This window comes from Anopheles coluzzii, chromosome 3 (genome assembly GCF_943734685.1).
Source record: "Anopheles coluzzii chromosome 3, AcolN3, whole genome shotgun sequence".
NCBI lineage: Eukaryota > Metazoa > Arthropoda > Insecta > Diptera > Culicidae > Anopheles > Anopheles coluzzii.
In genome coordinates, this window is record NC_064671.1 from 63,350,836 (window position 1) to 63,371,864 (window position 21,029).

The 21,029-nt window shown below is 42.4% G+C and overlaps 3 protein-coding genes across 4 annotated transcripts; all 3 read left to right on the plus strand.

Annotated features, from left to right (window-relative positions):
- Positions 1-1,429: 1,429 nt before the first annotated feature.
- LOC120955944 (nucleoprotein TPR) lies at positions 1,430-9,872 on the plus strand. 2 transcript variants are annotated; one of them, XM_040377210.2, is made up of 11 exons: positions 1,430-1,556; positions 1,685-2,061; positions 2,129-2,241; positions 2,307-2,644; positions 2,721-2,886; positions 2,950-3,290; positions 3,360-3,525; positions 3,610-3,691; positions 5,837-5,954; positions 7,108-7,288; positions 8,321-9,872. In XM_040377210.2, exons 1-11 carry the CDS (start codon positions 1,546-1,548, stop codon positions 9,671-9,673), a joined length of 3,246 nt encoding a protein of 1,081 aa, XP_040233144.2. In that variant the 5' UTR covers positions 1,430-1,545; the 3' UTR covers positions 9,674-9,872. The 2 variants fall into 2 exon arrangements, with proteins under 2 accessions (XP_040233144.2, XP_049465043.1); XM_049609086.1 differs by lacking the exon at positions 7,108-7,288 and adding an exon at positions 7,444-7,778 and having other exon boundaries at positions 8,321-9,573.
- A 5,855-nt stretch (positions 9,873-15,727) lies between these two features.
- Positions 15,728-16,922, plus strand: LOC120955946 (proteasome subunit beta type-5). Its single transcript, XM_040377213.2, has 3 exons — positions 15,728-15,969; positions 16,053-16,445; positions 16,520-16,922. Exons 1-3 carry the CDS (start codon positions 15,823-15,825, stop codon positions 16,832-16,834), a joined length of 855 nt encoding a protein of 284 aa, XP_040233147.1. The 5' UTR covers positions 15,728-15,822; the 3' UTR covers positions 16,835-16,922.
- Positions 16,923-17,634: 712 nt separating this feature from the next.
- On the plus strand, positions 17,635-20,759 carry LOC120955945 (coatomer subunit delta). The gene is made up of 8 exons (XM_040377212.2): positions 17,635-18,014; positions 18,089-18,128; positions 18,224-18,872; positions 18,942-19,115; positions 19,192-19,505; positions 19,588-19,699; positions 19,780-19,945; positions 20,018-20,759. The coding sequence occupies exons 1-8, from the start codon at positions 18,012-18,014 to the stop codon at positions 20,144-20,146; spliced, it is 1,587 nt and encodes a 528-aa protein (XP_040233146.2). The 5' UTR covers positions 17,635-18,011; the 3' UTR covers positions 20,147-20,759.
- The last annotated feature ends 270 nt before the right edge of the window (positions 20,760-21,029 follow it).

The window sequence follows — 21,029 nt, forward strand, 5'->3', positions numbered from 1 at the left end:
TCTGTAATAAAGACTGTCTAATAGTACCAACGTCACACAACGTCGCACAATGAAAACTGGATACGGATTAAATACGGCAGATTCACTCGGATACTTAGGCTATAGTTCGAAGCCGTACTCGTCACTCGGCTATCTCGGCAGCAAAGGATACAGCTCGACCGCAACCGGAGTACGCTCAAAAAGTGCATTCGACAAAGACGTGATAACGCCCAAAGTGAAGAAACCGAAGCTAAGGCAAGGAAAAAGCTAATTTGCGGCAAAATATTAAGTTGGTTTCATAGAATAGTGAACAACTGGATAGTGAAATTTGTGTTTCATACGTTTAACAGAGATGTGGTGTATTAACAATATGTTTATCAAATTAGCACATGTGAAATGCATTTGCAGTGAATCCTGAATGAAAAAGTCATGATCCTACGTTAGAGAATTATAACTAAGATCTAAAGCACAGTTTTGTAAAAACCATACTGTTTCGTTAAAATCCTTTATATCAAAAGCTGTTTGAATTAAAACAGTTTGTGATTAAGGATAAACAATATTACAATTTTGTAAATGTTGCATCGCTTCCTCTTTAACTCCTAGTTATTTTTTGTTAAAAACCTTTAAAACACTTTATAAAAATATAGTTTTCGATGCTAATTAGGAACAAATATTACATTTTTAGAAATTTTGAATCACTACCTCTTTTAATCCAAGTTCATCAAATTTCTCAATTCTTTCTTTAATTCATCATCAGGCCGGTTCTGTAGCCGTTAAATACAAGTCATACTAACATGTCCAACTGAGATATCAACCAATTCACCGGACTTACTTGTCTTGACGTGGTCTTAGTAAAAAACATACATAGAGGGCTATTGTTGCACCGTAAAGCAAGAAGAAAAATGAGGAGTGGTTCTTTAAAGTAACATCTTTGTTAAAGTCTTTTTTGTTTGTTTCATTTAACCAATGTATTCACAGTTTTCCCTTTGTAGTTTGATTTTATGCGTAAAATACGGAAAAGACGCCTATTAGTTCTCTAAACGAATTAATTAACTCCTACAGTTCGATCAAATTTCACGGCTTATTGAATATATGGACTATGCTTTGAGTTACACCTTACATTACAAAATACCAATGTTACATAAAAAAATATTTCCAAATTTCAAATCGTTTCAAATAATTTTGCTTCAGTCATACTACCTTAAAAATGTCTTCCGTTCAAATGGTGCAAACATAAAAAAACAGTGTGCAAATTCTTGAACATGCAACAACTTTCCCTGTCCCATTGAAAGCGATAGCGCATTTCGACGAGGAGGATCGCATGCTACCCAGTAATGACACCGTGCGCAAGCGCGTGTACATATGCGTTGTCAGGGGCAACCTGCGCCATGGCGATCGTTGTTTACGCTAGCCAAACAGACGCATACGATTTCCTGCGAAGCAAAATGACACCTTCATTCTGTTGCGTAGTACGTTACTGTAATGTGTAAATTGTGATTTTTGATGGCAATTTAGTTACAAAAATGAATGTAGTGTAGTGTGTATTACAGTATTAACCCGATAATCATGGATACAGAGTAATAAAGTTCATTTTGATAGTGAAACATTTCGATTTCTACACGCTTCATTTACTTTATGGAAACTGGTAAACCTGCCACAGACCGTGTCGATTACAAATATGCATCATTTTTCCTCCCCAAAACAGAAAAACATCAACCGAAAAGGTTGAGACACCGCTGTACAAGAAGAAAACCTTCGATTTCACGGATTATGCCTATCGTGAGGCTGTTAACCGCTTGAAGTTCCTGCTGACGGAAGCGTACGAGCCGACAAAGGCACCCACAACCTTCTACTATCGCAGCGTTGACGATGGCAAATCCGAAATGTCCGACAGTCAGTCCGTCATTGAGCGGCCGTCCATAACGGAGGTGTCCAAATACTTTCCGTCCACCGCTGTATCACGCTACGGGGGCGGTCCGGTGAGTCGAAGGTACAGCTTTCTTAACAAGGACCTATCGGTTGGGCAAGTTGGAGCGCTGAAGCCAGCACTGTCCAACTCTAGCTTACATCCAGCTCCATCGGGTAAGATTCAATGTAAAATACCAGTGCAATTGAGTATAGTGCATCCCATTCTTATCGTTTGCTACAGTACTTGCAGCGCAGAGCCTTGAGGTGGCACAACCACCGCCTGAGCTGTTGGGATTTATTGAAAAGCAAGAAAGCTACATCGAACAGCTAGAACGTGAATCTCAGTACTGTCGGGTTGGTGCTCACAATATCTAGTAAAACATAAAACCATTTCACTAAAACAGATTACACATTTGTAGGAAGAGCTTTCAACTTTGTTGAAGAAAGTGAAGGAAGTCGTATCGGAGAATGAAGCGCTCAATGATCGATCCCGTTCAAAGGCTCTGTATCAGCTCGACTCATCCGAAAGCGAGGATGTCGACTATGCGGAGCGTGGCAAAGGCAAAGGGCACCTTTCCGGGCCAAGCATTGTGTTTGAGTCACGCATCAGCGAGCTCGAAGCGCAGCTGGCCCAGTCACAGATCGATCTGAAGAAGCTGTTCAACGAGAATGAGGAGAATAAGCGCAAACTGTTGCACGGGGCGAGTGATGTGGGTAATGCAGACGCCTATCGGAAGCAGGTGGAAAATCTACAGCGGTAAGTAAACTGATTTTGGTTAACAAATTGATTAAAATGATGACTTACAAAATTTGTGTCTGTGACTTTTTTCCAGTGACAAACAAAACCTAGAAGAAACGGTTCGCAAACTGCAACTGTCAATCGATCAGCTAAAGGACTCGGAGGCGTGTAATTTCAGCAAATCACAACGAAGTCGTGATATGATTGAGCAGGTTGCCTTCGAACGTAATCAAGCAGAAATTGAAATTCGTCGTTTAAAGGTGTGTTGAAAATTTAAAATTAAAAAAGGGCAAGTTACTGAGTATGTTTTCATTTTCTTACAGGATGAACTGGAGCGTCAGCATGAGCGAGTGCGTGAGGTACAGCACGAGATGGCCAAACGCATCGCAGACGAGCGGGCCAGTGCGGAACGGCGCTATACCTACCACGTGGATCAGCTGGGCGGAGACCTTAGCAGCCAGTGGGAACATGCCACCAAGTTGCAGCTAGAGGTGGAGCGTATGAAGCGCATCGAGTCGGACTATAAACGTGAGCTTAATCAAAAGAGCTCACAAATAGACGAGCTAAAGATGGAGCTGAAGAACAAGTCGGCCATCTTTATGTCCGATCTCAACCAGGCCAGCGCAGAAAAACAGTCGCTCGAGCAGGAAATTACTTCTTTGAGGTATGTTATTTAGCGGTTTTTTTTATTTTTCTATTTAAAAAAGCTGCTTTAATCCCATTTGCATGGCAGACTTCAATTGGAGCGTGCCGAACGTCAATCAAAGGTGGAAGTGTCTCGTTTGAATGCCGAAATAACGTCCCTCCGCCAACGCCTCGATCGTGCCGATGCTGACCTGTTGCACTCCAAGCGAGAAAATCTTAAGCTTGCCGATGATGTCGCTTCGCTAGAGAAAGAGGTATGGTAGCGAATCACGCTCTTCGGAACAGTTCAGATGCATTATTCTAAATAAATAATCAACAATGCTTATCTTCCACTACAGCTAACGCTTGGCGAGCTTAACCGCGAAACTCGACCCTCCAAGGAGCTGGCAAAAATCATATCCGACATGGAGGCGAAACACAGTAAGTAACCACTGTTCACACTCTATCCGTCTAATGTTCAATTGTGTTCATGTTCATGATTCAAATTGTACGAAACACGCTATGGGTAAGCTATTGAAAGCCTAAATTTTACCCAGAGTCTCACACAAGCCACTTCAGTTAACACATCAGTGCTGCAAAACATCGGTCATTGTTCCCATCGCAATATGCATCTTATTGTTTTTTGTTTGTATCATTTGCAATCAATATGCATGCACAGGCTGGTTTGTTGTCTGTTGGAGTTAGCTATTCTAATGCCAGTTATTCATTGTTAGTAAAATATTATGTTCTTATTTGCGGGTGTACAAGTTTGCTTATAGCTGCGCTGCTGTGCAGGGTTCACAGTTGACGCATGGGAGTATAGGGCATTTTGAGCATGCTGAGAATTGCATTCAATGTTATTCCTCTTTTTCTTCTTTTTAGACAAAATAGCAATCTGTCCAGGTTTGCCATAAGCCACTAACATTCTTTTCTATCTATGACTTAATGATATTACAGTCAAAATTTCCTGAAATACATTATGGTTGAGTTTAGTACCATTTTACCAGTACCAACTTGAAAATTGTGATCTTGTGTTGTACATTGCATATGCTTATAATTTTATTATTTAATTCAATTATATTAGGTTAAATCTTCAAAATACACCGGTGCAATTCTGGCTCAGGCAGTTCTATGCTTTGCAGAATATTCAAACAAAAAATATTCAGAAGCTTAGCGTCATAATATTAGATATACAGACATTTTTTTCAACGCAGTGCTTCAAGGAATGTCTCCGGCTTCTGCCGTGGCCGTAGTGAATTGCGATACAAATCTTATGGATGCTATGTATTTTTTTTAATGTACTGTTACTTATCTTAATTAGGCCATACGGCCCGTTGAATATTACACAATAAATAATAATAATTTTATAGTGTATATTATTGAGAATTGTTCTATATGAGACATGGGCTATAAATTGACACTTCTTAATATGTTTTATCATTCCATGTGATTATTTTATGACATCAAAACACATAGTAAAAATGAGACAAAATAGAAATTCACAAATATTGATATTTTATAGTTTGGTATAAATCACTATCAGAAATGTACTCTTGACGCTTATAAAATATTTTCTTTTGGATTTTTTAAAGAATATGCTTGAGGAATTGTTTTACTTAGTAAAGGTGTTGGTTAACTCTTAAATTCAAATCGCTTTTACTTAAAAGTTGAATTGAACATTAAATTCATCAACCTGCTACAAGATTCAGTGTGTAGAGCAACTAGGTATTTTCGTATTCAGTAAAATCGTGTACAGATATAAAAATTTTCTAATAAAATCCCAAATATTATCCAAATTGTTGCTAATTATCCAAATATGCAGTCTGTACAAAACAATATTAATTGATAGTATATTAATGTATGATTTTCATTAACGTATTATTTGAATTTTAAGCAAACACTGGCCTATAAAAATTTATTTGCATTATTAAACCAATGCATTCTATAATTTAAAACCTTAAAATGCTTTACTACCAACAGTAATTCAGATGTAAAAGGTGCCCAATGGCGTTGTATGCTCACAATGGCTTTGATATTTTCCCATACTCACTTGATTTTCAAGTAAAAATACAAATTATTCGGTACAAGCACGCTGCTTTTGCTTAATTATAATTTTATAGCAAAAAAATTCAATAACCACAACGTGTAAGTTTTCCAATACGATATCCGCCCCATCTTCACGATGAATGTTTCAATGTACTGCCGTAGTGTGATAGGTGCACATGCAACATTCATTACGTTTTAATCGAATATTTGAACAGTTTTTAAACGATATGCAAAAACAAAACAATCACGGAATCGTTCTCAATAGTTTATCCATGAGCTATTTTACACTGTGAACCGTTGAAAAAAAATCCATTTTGGAAACAGATTGCAAGTACGTCGTACCAGAAAGCGTCTTTTATGAAGAGATCGATCAATTTTCTTTTCATTAAACCATGGTGACTTGTCTAGTTAAGCTTCCTTGCCATAAGCAGCGTCCACGCAACATGAAGTAAACTTCCGACCGTAACCGCTCAAATCAATGTTCTTCTTTTCGCTCTCTCTCTATTTCCGGTACACACATTGCGCGTCACGCCGTTCCAGCCAACACCGTTTCCGAACTCGAGGGCATGATACAAGATCAAAAACAGCTCATGGAAAAACTAACTGCAGAATGCAAAAGCTTGACGCATAAGTTAGAGGACACCACACAGAAGCATAAGTACTTGAAGAAACAGTCTTGTTAACTGTCCTGTTTTGTTTTGTATTAACTGTTTCGTGCATTTGCTGCTTGAAAAGATGCATTAAATTGAGTTGGTTTGAGTTTTCTGTAAATGGTACATATTGTATACGCAAAATGGTGTTTTCTTCCTACACTGAAAGCACTTTAGTAAGCTTTTATCTTTAGTTTGACATAGATTTTAAAAAGAGTAAATTAGAAAGGACATTATTTGTTCCGTTTTTTTCACACTGCTTGCTAACAACTACCCTCTAGTGGTTTGTGTTTTGCACTTCTGTGTGTGTTGGATTTTACTGCACGCGTTGACATCCCTTATACTAACACCGGATCCTCCATTCACCATGCCCCCCGCGCGTCATCTCCATCATCATCCCATCCATCTCTGCTCGTTCCACACACACACGCCCGCCCCCTTCGCATCTACTTCACAAGGCGCGAGCGAAGGAAACGAGTCCGTTTCACGGATACTAACTCCATCTACGAACACTGCCAACAACGCTGCCCAACCCGCTACCCATCGCCGGAATCCAGACCGGGAATTGGACACCACCACGAAAGCATCCCGGATCAGCCATCAGCAATTTGTGGCAACAACCAACAGCACCAACTGCAACGATACTCACCCCTGCTCGCGTCCCTTTGTGACAGTAACCGATGGCAAAGGGAACACGTTGAGCGAAGGGCCAACCATACAGTGCGGCCAACCATTGCACCCTATTAAGATCGGTGTCAACGTACGCATTGGTCGCCAAGCTACCGGAAACGATAGCTCCGGAGAAGACCAGCGTGACACGGTGTCTTAAGAGCAGAGCCTCACTAAGAGGACCAGCATTTGTACCACACTCTAACACACTCCTTCAACGCTTCATTTCCTAGCGTTAAATCTAGGGTTTATGGAAGAGATAGTACGTATTTCCCATTTGTTCCCGAGTGTCGTTTGTTGCACCGCATTCTCTTACTTTTTTAATTCACAAGTTTTTTTGTAAATAGCCACTAAATGCTTAGTTACCTCATTGTTAGTACACATCCTTAGTACACCTGTCATCATCACTCATATTTTGCTTGCTTTTTTACCGGTTCGTTTCATCACGCCATTTTCATTTGAATCCAAAATGTCCGAAACACGGCCTGGCAGAGAGGAGAAGCGTGAGCTACGCCAAACGAATTCCGAACTGATGGAACGGTTGAAGCAGATCTGGCACAACTACAAACAGATCAGTCCCGCATTTCGGAAGTCTAGTGGGGCGAGCTACGGTGAAGATCTGCCAGAAGAACCGCTGAACGATGACGATGCTTCCGCATCGAAGCACGAACAGGTACGGTGACGGGGCGGAAAACCCTTCTAACTTTCCTCTTTCTCTCTTTCTCTCTTTCTCTCTCTCTCTCTCTCTCTCTTTCTCTCCTTCTCTCTCTCTCTCTTTTTTTTCTTTATAAACCTTTTTTTCCTGTTGAATGGTTGTGATGTACCCAGGCAGGAGATAGATTATTTGCAGGAAAACTTAGAATATCTCTCAAAGCATATTAATACTACCAATCCCACTAACGCTACTAATACTACTACTAGCAACGACACTAATCCGTACGCTTCGACCAATCCCGCAATGGATGACAATCGCTATACCAATGAGCTGCAGGCATCGCTGTACAATCAGGCTGATAACGGCAGTAGTAGTTACGGTGGCGCTGTCGCTGCTGCTGCTGCTGCTGTCGGTTCCACTGTAGCGCCTGATGCAAGCGCAACCGCAGCGTACTCAAGCCCCTCCCCAAACCAATCGATTGTGCGTGATGATGTGAACAGTTACGAAGGTACCGACATGGACGACTCTTGCACAAAAATAAGACATCCGCCTGCCACCCTCACGCGTAGGAAGTCACATACCACGCACACACACACACACACGCCTATGGGACCGCCTTCCAGTAGTTCCCATTCTCACCTTAACATGGGAAAACGTGCGTTGTTTGCTTCGCTCGCAAGATCGGTTCTGCAAGTTTATTAGCATAATTCTTACGCTTTGGGGCGATTTATTGTTTGTTGAAAATGTTCCTAATCACCACGACCACGGCAACAGAGTGCCGAGTGCGCCCCGTTTGTGGGTCGGTTGCACAAAGCTACCGAAAGTTCTCACGCAAGAGGGCTGCGCATTGCCGTTGGCGTTTCGTGGCACACAAAATTTCCCCTCGAAGCACAGGCTGACCTAGCTTTGGATTTTTTGTTTTGGTTCTGCATTGCACAGGGAAAATCGAGTTCATCGACACTGCAACACAACCCCGGGCTGCATTTTCCCTTCTTTATGCTTGAAAGCACCATCACGAAATTTCACTAATTTTCCGATTCTCTTCCACAGCGGTCAACTCAGGATCACGGCCCGGTAGCACCGCCGCCCGGTACCCAACCGCCAACGGTAGAACCCTGCCAGCGGACACATACGATGATGCATCAACCGCCGGCACAGCTGGACGAGCGTACGGAAACAGTGGCGGCAAATCCTCCCGACCGGAATCACGCACCTCCGATCGGCAGTACGGCGCTTCCCAGCCGAAGCAACCGCCCGAACTGTCGCGAAACAATTCCGTCGCCGACTATGTCGATCCTAGGCGCAGCGAGTCCCGGCTGTCGCGCTCCTCCGTCACCAACGAGGACGCGGTGCGATCCGGAACCGTTTCAAAGGAGCCAGAGTATGGACGTGCTGTGGAACCGGAGCGGCTGTCCCGAACCAGCGACACCACTAAACCGGACAGCACCGGAGCCGGAGGCGGTGGAGCATCGGGCAGCAGTGGCCGACTGTCGCGCGAATCCGTCGCCGACCAGCGAGCCTCGCGCCAATCCATGCAATCGCTGGCCGGATCGCAACAGTACGGGGCAGCGGATGGTGCTGACACCGCCCCATCGCAGCAGTACGCCGCCCAGGGACAGTACGGAGAGTTCGCGTACCCCGCCGGAGGAGAGCAGTATGCGCCGCTGGACGATCAATCTGCAGCCGGATACGATGCTGCGCAACAGCAGTACACCGATCAGCAGCAGTACGAAGGCTATGCAGAGCAGTACGACCAGCAGCAGGCATACGATCAGCAGCAGTACCAGGGCTATCAGCAGCCATATGATGCACAGCAGTACGCCCCTGAGCAAGTTTATGATGAGTCCAGCTACGCCACCGGAACCGGCACCGTACAGCAGCAGCCCGTTGCACCAGCACCTGCAGCCGTCGCACCCGCACCAGCACCTGCCGTCATTCCATCACAATCCCCAACGCAAGTTTCTGCCCCTACAACAGCAGCAGCATCAGCCCCATCCGCACCATCCGTACCGGCACCGGCTAGCGCCACCGGAAGCGGCAAGCAGCAGTCAGGAAAATCTGCAGTCACAGTGGAACAGAAGGAAGGTAACCGAGCTGTGGGGAATACGCGTTCCGGTGCATCCTCACGGGCAGGAGCCAACGGACAGCGATACAAGCAACCGTCCGGTGCAGGACGATAAGGCGCCACCACAACCGTACCGCGTCTGCTGTACAACTAACAACGGTCTGCCCCGGCAGCAGCTGCCGAAAACGTGCGGCTTCCAGCCAATAGAGAGCTATCCGAAGCTAATCAGCATCAGCAGCCCGAGCCTGTTTGGCAGCAGTCCGGACATCAGCCAAACGCCCTCGCCAACGTCGACCGTGCTGAAGAACTACGATGCCGCCAGTCCCAATCCGGTGTGATCCGGTTGCGCAGAAGAAGGGTTTTATGGTTGGTTGGTGTGGCTTTTGGTTTGGTTTGGGGGTGTATGCTGTGGGGTTTGCAATTGTTTTACCGTAAGTGTATGTGTTTACCTATTTTGAAGCCTATGCCTTATGTTGGGCGTTTTTGTAGTGATTGCCATGTTCTAGAAAATGAATAAAAAATTTAATCAAATATCCACTTTCTCTTCAATAGTAATCTTAAAATTGATCGAAATGTAAGCTCAGTTACATTTTGAACCACTCCACGCTATCCAGCTGCCCACAGGTTTTTTTATGTTTTTTTTTTATTGATTGGTACGGATTTTTTTTAATGTTTCGCACATATTTAAGATGTTCTTGAATTTGTAGGAAATTCTTATGAAATGCTATGTTACAGGGTTTCCACGATTTATTGGTTGGTTCCCATCAATTTTTGGTGGGTTCCCATATTTTTTTGATACGTTCCCACGATTTTTTGGCCGTTTCCCAGAATTTGTTGGTCCTATTGTATTGATATTCAATCGGAAAATACCAATAAATTATGGGAACGAACCAAAAATCTATGGAATACGACCAAAAAATCGTGGGAACGCACCAACAAATCATGGGAACTGACCAATAAATCGTGGAAAACCCTGTATCTGAAATGTTAATAATTACTGGTACTACTCAAATGAGAGATACTAAATTGAGAACTCAGTTTTTAGAATAATAGAAGAACGCTCTACGAAGGGGGCAAGACTTAATGGACGAAAAAGAAGTTGTAATACAAAGCTGACAATAGATTTTCGGTAAAAATATCCCAAACTGAATAAAGATTCCTTCGTATTCGTACTATCAATTGTTTTTACCGGATGAAGTGCGTTAATATTAAATGTTTAAATCATGGACAAACTAATTGCTCCGGGCGGTTCTGCGCTTGGGGTATTGCAATTAACTTTTAGGACCGCTATTGGCTCTATGTGTTGTATGATAAACACATTTTGATGCAGGGTACTGCGCTGATAATAGAGGGTTCGATACGTAATTAGTTTGATTCCCATTAGGACCGACATCGTGTAAGCCGAACGGATTATCCACCTGTTGGTAAAAATAGTTCTCGAAAAGGGCCGAACAGGCAAAGAAGGAGTCTTTGGAGCGTACCCATGACCCCGATCCAACTCCGATTATTATTACTCCGATTCCGACTCTGGCAAAATCGGAATCGCAAGCTTAGTTTGGGTGCTTCCGCAGTACAGTTGTCCACTCATACGAGTTTAATAAAATGTCCTCATGGCTTCAAGTCTCATCTGGACCGTCCCTCCGTAGCAAGGACTGACTCGGCGTTTGGAGTGGAAGTCACCTGGAGACGAAGTCAGTCGGAACCGGAGTCGATTGGAGTTAACCGGAATCGACCGGAATTGACCGGATTCAACCGGATTCGGATTCGGTCGGAGTCGGTCACTCTCGAGGCAGAGCATTTCATTTCTTTTAATTTTTTTTTCTTTCACTTTGCACTTGAACGTCGTAGACAGGCATTTGTTTCTAAGAATAACGCTTAGCGAGCCGTCTCCGGCCCCGCCGTTGCCCGATTCTGAGCAAGTCAGACTTCCGTCAACTCCGACTCCGACCAACTCTGCGCGACTCCGGACGATTCCAGATAATGTTGGACGGACATACCTTCCGGAGTCGGTTCTGACAAATCTTCAGTCTAACTTCATGATTCAAAAGAATTGCAAGCAATACTTACATAAGGTTTCCACGTCGGTTTCGAATATAAACGTTGTGTAGTAGGTTTGGAGATAGCTATAGTCGCCATATAGTATGTTCGGTTTTTGATACGGTTGCCATGTAATCTGATGGGCGTACAACGGTACAACTGATCAACGCGTACCATCGCGGTAGGTCAGTGTTTCGCTGACAAGTATCGAGGTTGAATAACACTTTGTTCGAAGCGGACTTTTCGACACTTGATCGTCCAGGCGATCATAGAAACCTTTAGGAGGTTTCCCTTACTGGAAACGTTGGAGTTTAGAGGCCTTACCTTGGGTAGGGGGACATAACTAAACTCTTTAAATGAGAAGTCGATAGATGTTGGATGGGCATAGTCCTATCCTGACAGTCCGAACGAATCTGACTTGCCATGGTCGGAATTGGTTTTATTTATACTCAATGGGCTTCGTACATTTGGTTTTGGAATGTGTTTTTGTCCTAATTAAAGGTTATTGATATGAAGTACAATTCATACATTGTATTGGAGTGAGGTGTCTATCAATTTGTGCCTATGTTGCGCTTTTAGTGTTTTTACAAAGGTTCTGGAAAGTTTCAACTGTTCTAGCCAAGGAACGGGTGCGTTGGTCGATCTTTGCCTACACTGCGCTTTTTAGCAATAAGTTGCTATGCGTTCTCTGTTTGTCCACTTTGCCGCAGTAACGCTTGAATTGCTTATGTTGCGCGTTTCGGTTGTTTTCGATAAATGTTTCTCAATTGTTTTTTCTATGAACGGTATGGTCTGGGTGTGTTGCTATGGTGTGGATTGATTTGCTGATGTGTTATAATGAATGTGTTGCAATGGTGTGATTTGGCTTTCCGAAGTGTGTTACAATGTGTCTATAGCTGATAGTGTGTATTATAATAAGTTCTGTATAGCAGATATGCTACACCTCCCCTGTTTAATAGAATAACGTAATGAATTACAATGATTGAAGATATTCTTTTCATTTAATTAAGCTGAGTATTTGGTATGCTTTTTTTTTGGTTAACTAATAAAATCATTTCTTATCTCTTAAGGTGGGTAATATTTTATGTAAATAGATCTATTATCTAGAGGTAAAGAATTGGGAATATTTAATTTTCTTCTACAATATTTAGATTTTCCTATGATTCCTTTGTTGGGTTCGTTTCTAGAGTTTTCTGCTTTTATAGATCTTATGACTTTTAGCATGGAGATAAAATTATGAAATTTTACAAGGAGCTCTTTTATATATTTTTTGTAAGCAATAGTTCTTCTTGGTTCTTTTACATTTTCTTCACATAATGTGGAATAATTCATTTTTCTAGCCTTTTTATCCTGGCAATATAATTCATTATTAGATTCTTTTATATACTTCTTCTTTGATTTGATGCTATGCTTTCTTCTCTTCATACGTTTTAGCTCGGTGGGATGATTTTCATTACAAGGATTCTCCTCATTTATTTCCATGTTGTCTAGCAATAATAAACTATCCGTTACTTGTTCTTCAACAATATTTTTCTCATTGTCATTACTTGTTGTATTCATTTGTATTTGTTGTTTGTTTTCACGTTTATAATAATGTTTAGTATCATTTTCGCATTCTTTTGTTAAGTTATTATTCTCTTTAAATATTCTTTCAGAGTCTCTTGACCCTTTCATATCATTAATTGTTTCATTATTTAATGCATTTCTTCTTTCTGATTTATCTTTAAGTTTTCTGTTATTATAGTTCGTTATGCTTTTTATATTATTATAGTCTTTTTGAGTTCGATCGTTCATTTGATTAGTATTTGTATAGTCTTCGTAATTTTGATTGTAAGTACGACTTATATGTTGTTTGATATTATTATTGAATTGTGTATGATTGTTTTGTTCTGTTCTGATATAAAAGCATTGGATTTTGTTCTGCCTACTGTTGTTATAGATGTTCTCGCGATTATTATAACCTTGGTTAACTTGATTGTTACTACTACAATTGTTTAACTGATAGCTATTATTACTATATTTGTAGTTGTCGGATGGTGTTTGAGTTGTTATTGATTGATTAAAATTTGGGTTAATTTGATAATTAATTAGAGCATCTTTATGTTGAAAATCCCTATTGTTGTTTCTGTCGTTGTTCTGTCTATATCTTACGGGTGGGAACCTAGGTGGGTTTTGTGTCTGAAATCTAGTATTATTTGGGAATTCGCTGAAATTTCTCCTTTCTTGGTAGTTGTATCCATACCCTCTATTGTTCCTGGTAGCGTTTAAATATGGGATCTTTATATGGTCATTTTTTCCCTTTTTCATTCTGTCTTCTAGCTCCAACTCTACTGCTCGCTCTATCGCTTCATGCAAGGTTTCGAATTTACTCGATCTCATTATAATTCTGGTCTCGAAATCTTTGAGTCCATAACTCAATGCACTGATTCCTGATTTAGTTGCCTTTTTTCTGGCTACTTCTGGTGCTATCTCTTCCGCTATGTATGCTTCTTCAAGTTGTTGCGTTAGTTTTTCAATAATGGTTCCAAAATCTTCTATCGTTCCCGTCTGTTTAGTATTATCCATTTTCGATACTATGATCTCTGGTGTTACCTTTATGCTGCACCTGTCTTGTAATTTGCTAACTATTTCTTCGATTGAGGATGGGGTTTCCCCTACAATTCGCGCTTTTCCTGTAAGACGCCCTAATACCAGTTCTATTATTGTTTCTTTATTTCCCGGATCTACTATTTTCTTTAGTACGTTTAAATTTGATACCACACTTTTCAAATCTGTCTCATTACCGTCATACTTTGATATGAGAGAAGTGGTGATTTTAATCAATTCTATAATTTCAGCCATTTTGTCAGGTTTCGTTTCCATTGTTATTTCAAATTGCTTCTCTGATAAAGTCGTAAATTTCCTTAGTATTATCCCTTAATGCTGTAAATGCGCAGAGCCTACATTTTAGCTGTTTCACCTGTTCAGTTTCGTTATTGTTAGTATTGCCATAGTTTATAGACAATTTTAATAAATTCCTAGCCTGTTTTTTGTTGTTGCTATTTTTGCACATTTCTACAATCTCATCAGTAAAATTTTAAATTTACGGTACCTTGTTTATATACATAATATGTATTTTTGTTGTTGCTGCTCATGATGATGCTCGTTACCGGTGCTTGGTGTTTAATCGGTGCTTGGTGTTTCAGTCGTCACTCGATGTCTTGTCGGGGTTGGGACCCTTTGTCCATTCGCGCCTGCCAATCCATATTGGGCAGTGAGCTCGCCTTGTCTTTTCGTCTTCCACGTTGGGAACGGTTGTTCAATTCATTTACGCTGGTTACATCTCGTTGACCGTAGTCTCGCCGTTCATTCTATCACCTTTCAGATGAACATCACTTTTACATACGTATCGCTTATGGTTTCACTGCACTGTGTTTGTATGATGGTAACATCGTTATTTGTTATTTCCGCTTACGTTGGGCTTTATGCGTTCTGCCTCACTTCAAGTTTGCTCTACTTTGCAAACCGATCACTGAAGTGTTTATTCATAACTTGTTGCATTTCTGCACGTTGAGGTAGGTTGTCACCAACCTTTTTTTTTGCATCATAACGCATAATTGTTGTTCACCGCATACATTATTTTTTCAAACGGTTCATCACTTATATTTTCGATGAATTGTCATTTTATACACCATACTGTGCTTGTTTCTCGTCGCTCATTCATCGATTTTGTTTTTTTTAATATATGGGTCACTTGTGCCAGCTGCGGTGTAGAATGTTCTATATAAATTTGCACATTTGACACTTTTTCACTTTCCGTCGAATGCCGCACATGGTCGAAATACTTTCAGGTGCGTTAACATGACACTGCTATATGTTATAGTTGTGTGCATCACATTTTACTTGATTTCACTTAAACTTCTGCCCGTCGATTGCAGATTATGTGGTGCTATTCACCACATGCAAGATGTTATACCACATCAATCTGATATTTCATTTCCATCATCATAATTTTTCATTTATTCAGAATAATTTTCAACACGTCTCAAGCTGGATTGAGTTTGCCAGTTCTTTGTGATGTGTTGAAAATCATGTGTAAGAACTGAAATTTCATATAATGCAAATACACCATTTGACAGCTGTTGAACAACATCTTGGATGCGGTGAATAACAATGTTTACATTCGAAAGTAACTTTAATAACCCTATATTTCAGTATGTATCTTGAAAAAGGTAACAACTGCCAAGTTTAACCACCATCAAATTTAACCGTTTTTCTCATATTAAAATTCAAACGTAAAGCCTTACAAAAAATCGCACGTGATACATTTGTAAGGTTTTGCAACCGTTGTCAGCGAGCTGTCAAAAAGATTTTTGTTTGTCATCATTTTCGTCCAAAATCTCACCGCGTACCGATCGAGAGGTGTTTAGTTTGTTTTCACCAGCTTAATTCAGTGAAAAGTATAGCAAAAATGGCTCTAGCAGAACTGTGCGGATTGTCCCAGGGTGGTCTCTTTCACGATGCTTCCATGGGCAACGATATGTTCCACCGGGACATCGCACTGAACACGCAAAATCTACAGAACAACATGTCGCTGGCTGTTCCACCGTTCCAAGATGTAGGGTTAAGCCGTGTGTTTTGGTGACAAACAGTTTTCCGGTCCATATGCTTAAACTCTCTCTTTCGGTGTATTTTTCACAGCCCGCCTTAAATCTGGCGAAACTGCAGGCTGCAGGCGAATCGAGCGGCATCAAGATGGACTTCGACCACGGTACCACCACACTGGGCTTCCGGTTCCAGGGTGGTGTCATTCTCGCCGTCGACTCCCGTGCTACCGGTGGCCAGTTCATTGGTTCGCAGACGATGAAGAAGATTGTAGAGATTAACGACTATTTGCTCGGCACGCTGGCTGGCGGTGCGGCCGATTGCGTGTACTGGGACCGCGTGCTCGCCAAGGAGTGTCGCATCTACGAGCTGCGCAACAAGGAGCGAATTTCGGTAGCCGCCGCAAGCAAAATTATGTCCAACATTGTCTACTACTACAAGGGTATGGGATTGAGCATGGGCATGATGCTGGCCGGATACGACAAGCGGGTAAGTAACATATGCGAATGAAGGGATTACGCACAAGAAAAGGTAGCTAATGCTGAATGTTTTGATTTAAATAGGGACCACAGCTGTACTACATCGACTCGGAAGGCACCCGCACTCCTGGCAAAGTGTTTTCCGTCGGTAGCGGTTCGATTTACGCTTACGGTGTGCTCGATTCAGGCTACCACTGGGATCTGACCGATGAGGAGGCGCAAGACTTGGGAAGACGTGCGATCTACCACGCCACACACCGTGATGCGTACTCTGGCGGTATTGTGCGCGTGTACCACATCAAGCCTTCTGGATGGGTCAACATCTCCAACCAGGACTGTATGGATCTGCACTTCCAGTTCAAGGAGGAGAAGAATAAGAAATTTGGAGAAACAGCTTAGGAAGGTGTTATACAGAGTTAAATGATGGGCGTATAAGTGGCCGATAAGGGCGAATAAATTGGATTGCTATCAATGCATTTCTTGTAAACGTGTTTGCCAGATAATTGTGTCGTTCCAATGAATAGAATCTTAATCATTGGTCGAGGAATACAAGTGTCTTAGCGCAAAAAACTCATGTGTTTCTACCTGATTCCTAACTAGAAGCATTCTAAATTAAACCTTGTTCGAATATTAATGTGAAATTAAGGCCTAGAACATTCCGGGTGCTGGAATTGCCTTAGAAATTATTCTGACCTTAGTTGAAATTCTTAACATATTCCATGCCTTAACACTGTTTACAAGTTTTCAAGTCTATTCTAGTCCAAGAATTAGTACCGATTATAATGCGACCCAGGAAATACAACTGATTCTGTATTTAGTCTAAATGTATCTCGAGATGTTTCCATGGGAATCTAATATAGATTCTTAATTGGATTCTGAATTCATATCGGCTGAGGAATTTTACTTGAATCATTTCCATTATTGCAACTTATCCAGAACCTATCCCGGTGCAAATAGTAGTCCCTTTCCAGCCAATAAGCTGTAGTGAAGAAAAATAACGTCGATATTTGGGCAGATAAAAAAAAGAACAATCATTGGTTTACAGCCTATGAACCATGAACATATGATTAAGTTTAATTTTCAGATAACACTTTAAATCAGGTCAGAAAACGTTCATTTTGAAAAGTCCGTGAGTTCGAAACGATGACAGTTCACTTCGAAATCTCATCCCGTCATTCACGAGCTCGGCCCATTACGTTTACAGCCGGTTCGGAGAGCCCAATTCTTTGCCACATTTGTTGTGAACAGTTCTGCGGGCCGATCCTTGCATTTTGTTGATCCCGGAATAAATCCAATCACGTCCGCGAATAAAATCACTTTGACAAATCGTGCCCGGTAGATGATGGTTCGGCTGTGAAGTGCTAACTCGGTGGAATTGTGTTATTTTGTGCCGGGGACGGGTTGTAGGAATCGCTGCAAATTTCGTATCCCGTTCAGTGGGGAGGAGCGCACGTCACTAGCTCACACGTCAGCCGGAATTCACACACACTAATTGTTAAAAAAAAACACTTGCCCAGCCACAAGCGGGTGAATCTTCTCGGGCTCGACAGGGAAAAAGCAGTGTTTTGGCTTAAAAATGGTATTGTTTATGGAATTTGTGCAATCGGTGCGAGTTCGTGACATTAATCCCACTTTTTACACCCACCTTTGCAGGTATTAATAGCAGCCGCCGTGTGTACGAAGGCAGGGAAAAGTATGTATCATCCGGGAAGGAAAGGGGAGAGCTTATCGCTTCTTCCAGCAATACCGCTTAATGTTTTACTCATGTTTGTCCACTCCGCTTTGTAGCAATCGTTTCCCGGCAGTTTGTCGAGATGACGAAGGCACGCATCGAAGGTTTGCTGGCCGCGTTTCCAAAGCTAATGACCTCGGGCAAGCAGCACACTTTCGTCGAGACGGACTCGGTGCGCTACGTGTACCAGCCGCTGGAGAAGCTGTACATGCTGCTGATCACTACGAAGGCGAGCAACATCCTGGAGGATCTGGAAACGCTGCGCCTCTTCTCGAAGGTAATTCCCGAGTACTGCCGCACGCTCGAGGAGAAGGAAATCATCGAGAACGCGTTCGATTTGATCTTTGCGTTCGACGAGATTGTGGCGCTCGGATACCGCGAGAGCGTCAATCTGGCCCAGATCAAAACGTTCGTCGAGATGGATTCGCATGAGGAGAAGGTGTACCAGGCGGTGCGCCAGACGCAGGAACGTGAGGCGAAGCAGAAGATGCGCGAACGGGCGAAGGAACTGCAGCGCCAGCGCATGGAGATGAAGAAGGGCCAGTCGGGAGGGCGAGGTGGTGTGGGTAGTGCGGGTGGATTTGGCAACAACAGCTTCGGCAGCGGTGGTGGTGGTGGCGGTGGTATATCTAGTGACAGCATTTCCTCACTAAGCACACCATCGGCTAACATAGCGGAAATCAGCAAACCAGCATCGGCGGCATCGTAAGTAACGCGCAAGGGAATGTCTTCTTCTTCAATTGAATGTAATTAACGTTACATTTATCATTGCAGAAAATCGACCGCTCCTCGAAACGCGCTCAAACTTGGAGGAAAAACACGCGATGCCGACACGTTCGTCGATCAACTGAAGAACGAAGGGGAAAAGGTGGTTTCTACGCCACTGCCCACAGCAGCAGCATCGGCCGCGGCAAAGGCAAAGCCAGTGTCGGATGTGCCAATGGATTCGTACGTGTACCATGCATTGCTTTGTTGTTTTTGAGCCCATAAAAATTATATTAACAAATTCCTTCTCATTTTGCAGCGTCCACTTGCGCATGGAGGATAAGGTGGTGATCCGCATCGGACGCGACGGTGGGCTGCAAACGTTCGAGCTGTCCGGGCTGCTGTCGCTGCGCATATCGGACGAAAAGTATGGCCGGATCAAGGTGCAGCTGGATAATACGGACCAGCGCGGCATACAGCTGCAGACGCACCCGAACGTAGACAAGGAACTGTTCCGTAGCTCGAATCAGATTGGGTTGAAAAATCCGGCCAAACCATTCCCGCTCAACACGGACGTGGGTGTGCTGAAGTGGCGCTACCAGACACAGGATGAATCTGCCATTCCGTTGACGAGTGAGTGTACACTAAGACGGTTGAAGAAAAGCTCTCGGAGATGTACTAAATTATAACTTTCCCTGTTTCTCCCTTTTTGCAGTCAATTGTTGGCCATCGGAAAATGCCGAGGGCGGTTGTGATGTGAATATTGAGTACGAGCTCGAGCACACACGGCTGGAGCTGCAGGACGTTTGCATCACGATTCCATTACCGTAAGTTGCTGCGATACAAGAAGGAGACCACTCTCACTTGAATATTCCTTGCTAAATTGATTTGGCCGCTCCTTTTTCAGAATGGGTATTACGCCATCGATTGCCGAATGCGACGGTGACTACAATCACGATTCGCGAAAGAACCAGCTGCTGTGGAACCTTCCGGTGATCGATGCTTCCAGCAAACAGGGCTCGATGGAATTCAGTGTGCCGAGCTCCATTCCGGGTGACTTTTTCCCGCTTGATGTAAGCGCAACATTGTGTTGGCGGTTGCCCATTCATCTAATGTTTTTTTTTTTTGGTTCGTTCTTAACCCAGGTTACATTCTCGTCAAAGATTCCCTATGCTGAGCTAGCGCCCGCAAAGGTACTGCTGGTCGACGACGGTAGCGAGGTGAAATTCTCGGCCGAAACAGTTTTCTACACGGATAAGTTTGAAATAGTGTAAGCTGTGTCGCGGGATGGCTGTCCTGCAATGTTTCTTCTCGCGATCGCGGTAACAGATCATTGCGTGAATTATACATATATCATTATATTTCTGCTTACACTTGATGCCGCAATTCCACAGTACAGAGACGAGGGGTATAGGAAGAAAATGAATAAATAATAATATAAATAGGGAAGCTGTTCGGAGAAGCTGTGTAAGTGCGCGCGCTCTCGTTCAAATAGCGAATTTTGCCTTTGAGTCGTTGTGAGCAACGGACTCTCATGGATAAGATGATGGTAGTAGTAGCGTTCAAGATCAACACTTTCCTGTATGCCTGTTGCGTTTGATTATTGGAGCAGTAGGGTGGACATAGCAATTTTATTTCGATTTTCTTTTATCAAGTGCATATACACATCCTCTCTCGTTCGTGCGTGTGCTACTTTTATGTTAAGCAAAAGCAACTTATCAAACACGCTGGAACCCGCACAGCGGTGGGAAACATTCTACAATTAGCAAAGCTGTACGATGACGAGTTTACTAATTATGAGCATGAGAAGAGAGTGAGAGCGAGAATAAAAAATAAACAAGTAACCCAAACATGAAAAGGTAAATAAATATAAATTATCTATAAAGATGTCTTTTTGTTCGAAGTCAATGATGGAATAATGCATTCAAAAAATCATACAGATTCGATCTTTTCGGCTGAGTATATCACATGTCGGGTGATCTTCAATAATGCATTGAATTTAAAAATATATATATAAAAATGCAATGAAGATCTGGGTTAAGAATATGCAATGAAGGCTTGTCAGAAGCCTGTTTATTAGAATACTGGGTAATATGGTAATTTGTATGATGGATATGTTTGTAAACAGCTCTGAGCGCTTATTCAACCAAAAAAAAA